Source organism: Apodemus sylvaticus, chromosome 2 (assembly GCF_947179515.1).
Source record: "Apodemus sylvaticus chromosome 2, mApoSyl1.1, whole genome shotgun sequence".
In the NCBI taxonomy this organism is placed as follows: Eukaryota; Metazoa; Chordata; class Mammalia; order Rodentia; family Muridae; genus Apodemus; species Apodemus sylvaticus.
This window is the reverse complement of record NC_067473.1, coordinates 127893332-127897254: the sequence shown is the minus strand read 5'-3', so window position 1 is coordinate 127897254 and position 3923 is coordinate 127893332. Positions and strand designations below refer to the sequence as shown.

Sequence of the window (3923 nt, the reverse complement as noted above, 5' to 3'; positions counted from 1 at the left end):
TAGCAGGATCTTCCAGAAGTGATGTGCCCAGTTTTCTGAGGAACCGCCAGACTGATTTCCAGAGTGGTTGCACCAAGTTACAACCCCACCAGCAGTGGAGGAGTGTTCCTCTTTCTCCACATCCTCGCCAACACCTGCTGTCTCCTGAATTTTTAATCTTAGCCATTCTGACTGGTGTAAAGTGAAATCTCAGGGTTGTTTCGATTTGCATTTCCCTAATGACTAATGGAGTTGAGCATTTTTTTAAGATGCTTCTCAGCCATCCGAAGTTCTTCAGGTGAAAATTCTTTGTTTAGCTCTGCACTCCATTTTTTTTAATAGGGTACAGAGCCAGAATAAACTAACTCAGTTTTCTCAGGGCATTTCATCACAGTAACAGTAAAAGAAACTGGGATGGGCTTTTTCCTCTTCTGGGGACTGTGATTAGAGGCACTCAGGATGGTCCAGCGTTTGACATACTGTTGTAGGCTTTCCTACAATACAGCCTCTAACAAAACTAGGCTGTCTCGAACCCCTGGCAACAGGATTGTTTACCTTTACATCAAGAAGGATGAGAAGGCACCTAAGTCCGCCTGTGGCGTGTGCCCAGACATACTGCGAGGGGTTCGTGCTGTGCGACCCAAGGTTGTTATGAGATTGCCTAAGACAAAGAAACACGTCAGCAGGGCCTATGGTGGCTCCATGTGTGCCAAGTGCGTCCATGACAGGATCAAGCGGTCTTTCCTTATTGAAGAGTAGAAAATCGTGGTGAAAGTATTGAAGGCACAAGCTCAGAGTCAGAAAGCAAAATAAATGTGCAGCTTTTTTTAAGTAATAAAAATCAAGACTATGTCTACGGAGGAAAAAAAAAAAGAAAAAAGAAACTGGGATGGTTCCCTGGGCTCCCATTTTCCAAAAACACTGAAGGTAATTAAAGTCAAAGGAGACGTGGTGGCACAGAAGAACCACAGATAATGGGGGAAAATCAGTGAAAACAGAACAATTCTATTATAAAAACAATAAACTTAACCCTCATGTCAGGCTGAATGTAAAGACAGGCAGCCCGAGGACTGGGGGAATTCTTTACTACAGCAGGAATGACACATCTTGCTAAATACAGGATTTAGAGTGACGGAACAATGTTCAATAATTTTATTTTAGTAAGCTTAATAACGGGCAAGAGTTATACAGATGCAAATGACCAAAGCTAACTTTAAAAGCAATTATGCAATCTTTCTCTTTCTCTCCAATAAAGAGTTTTTTTTTTTTTTTTTTTTTTTTTTTTTTTTTTTTTTTTACAAAGACACTTCAAATCCACTTTTATTGTTCTGAGTTACCAAGCAGAAAATAAAGAAATAACAGCAACTCTACATAGAAGTCATCAGACGATAAAGAAATGATGGACACGTCCCAATTTATTTATTGGATCATCATGCTAATACCCAAATCCTATAAAGGCATCAAAAGAAAGAGTCTTATATTTGAGTATGATTTAAGACAAAAGGCCCTCAAGTATCTGAAGAAGTATTATTAAACCAAACCCAGATGTATATAAAACAGTAAGATATAATAGTCAAATGCTATTTGTCTCAGAAATTCATGGTTGAATTAACATTTAAAAGTCGATGTAAGTTGCTAGACTAACAGAACAAAAGAAAAGGACAAATGATTATCTAAATAAATGTAGAAGTATCTCTGAACTTAACCCAAGGCCTATTCATTACAGGAATTCAATGCTCACTCATTATAAACCATTGTTCATTAAAGAGAATTCTTTTAACTTGTGAAAGGGTATCATAAAAAAAATCTAGGTTTTCAATGAGTTGAAAATGCTTAGTGATGAATTAAAATGAAGACAACTCACTGCGATGTGATTCTTCAAAAGCAGTGTGAAGAATGAATTAAGCAGGTATAAACACATATTTTCAAATAAAAACTATCACATTAGTAATTATTAACCGAATACATTAAGAGTCTAGAATAAAAATTGAAATCTAAACCTGAACCTGGCAAAAACCCAGGGGTAAAAAGGTAGAAGTTAAGATGGATGATGGAAGATAAAACCAGAGAAAAAAAATGAAGGAACCGAATTGTTCTCAGAAAGAACTAGAAAGACTTGAGGAAACTTTAGCCAGATTCTTCCACCCATCCCTGCCATCCATGCTCTGGTCCTAGCATAAGGTAGGAACTCTTGACTTTCACCACCAACTTCTCTGTCCCAAGACCTGCCATGTGTCCTGTGTTTGGTCTCCCTTTTAGAATTCTAGAAAGGAACATAGCCCTTCAAACACATGATGCCTACAGAGACCTATATCAGGTTCTTACCCAAGGAACTTGATATTTCATGGTTTTGTGTTGACGTTAGTAGTTTGATGAAGTCTTGTTTTTAATAATTTATTTGTTTTTAATTTTGTTGGCTGTGCTTTTGTTATCATATTCTGACTAACCCCATGCCCTACTCTGAATCCAATGCCAGGGAACTTTTCCTTATATTTTTCTTCCACTAAGCATTTTATGGTTCTAGCATCTTTCACTGAAGAAACTATTCTATCCCTTCTGAGTATTCTTCATGTGTTTATCAAAGATGAGCTGGTCGCATAAATGCTGGTTCATGTCTAGGCTCATCCATCTGTTTTAATGGTCTTCTTTTGTACCAGCAGCATACTATTCCAATTACTATAGCATCATTATATAGTTTTCGAACAGGTAATATAATGCCACCAAATTACTAGATATTTTTTTCAAAATTGTTTTAGTTTCTGGTGGTCTATTGTGTCTTAGTTTCACAAGAATTTTTTTTTAATTTTTTTCCCTGCTACTGTGAAAAATATTATTAGAATGTGATAGAGATCACATTGAATGTCTGGATTGCTTGAACAGTATGGACATTCTGATAATACTAATTAGCTTTTCCCATAAACATGAGATAGTTTTTAATTTATGTGTTCTTTCCTATCTCATTAACACTCAAATTCATAGTATATAGGTTTTTACCTTCTTGATTAAATTTATTTAAAAATATTGCATTAGTTTTGCTGTATTATGTGATTACTTTCTTAATTTCTTTGAAAGATAATTTTTGAATGTTGATTTTTATGCCCTGGAACTTTATCAATTCATTCCTAAAACCAGGTATTAAAAGAAAACTTAACACCAAACTTCTCCTAACAGTTGAAGAGGAAGAAAAAGTATGCAAATTTAATTTTTCAGCAATGTACAATCCCTATAAGGAAGCCAGAAAGATTCTATACAAGAAAAGTATAGGCCAATATTATTTATAAGCACATTAATAGATGCAAAAGTTCTCAACAAAATACCAGAAGATTAATTCAGTAGTACATTAAATGGCTCATGTGAGGACAGTTTAAAGACCTTCCAGAAACTGCCCCACCTGGGGATCCATCCCTATGCAGTTACCAAATCCAGACACTATTGTAGATTCCAACAAGTGCTTGCTGACAGGAGCCTGATATAGCTGTCTCCCTGCCCTGCAGAGGCCCTGCCAGTGCCTGACAAATACAGAAGGGGATACTCTCAGCCAACCATTGAACTGAGCACAGGGTCCCCCGGAAGAGCTAGAGAAAGGAACCAAGGAGTTGAAGGGGTTTCCAGCCCCATGGGAGGAACAACAATATGAACCAACCAATACCCTCAGAACTCCCAGAGACTTAACCACCAACCAAAGAGTAAGCATGGAGGGACCCATTGCTCCAGCCACATAGGTAGCAGAGGATGGCCTTGTCATCATCAATGAGAGGAGAGGCCCTTGGACCTGTGCAGGCTCGATGCCCCAGTGTAGGGGAATGCCACACAGGCAACAGGAGTAGGTGGGCTAGTGGGGGGGGATAGGATAGGGGGATTTTGGAGGGGAAACGAGGAAAGGTGATAGCATTTGAAATGCAAATAAAGTAAATATCTAATAAAAAAGAGAAAGCAAAAAATAA

At 37.6% G+C, this 3923-nt stretch overlaps 1 protein-coding gene across 1 annotated transcript; it reads left to right on the top strand.

The window, feature by feature from the left end:
* Window positions 1–438: 438 nt before the first annotated feature.
* LOC127677569 (60S ribosomal protein L34-like) lies at window positions 439–738 on the top strand. Its single transcript, XM_052172627.1, has one exon. The coding sequence runs from the start codon at window positions 439–441 to the stop codon at window positions 736–738; it is 300 nt and encodes a 99-aa protein (XP_052028587.1).
* Window positions 739–3923: the final 3185 nt, after the last annotated feature.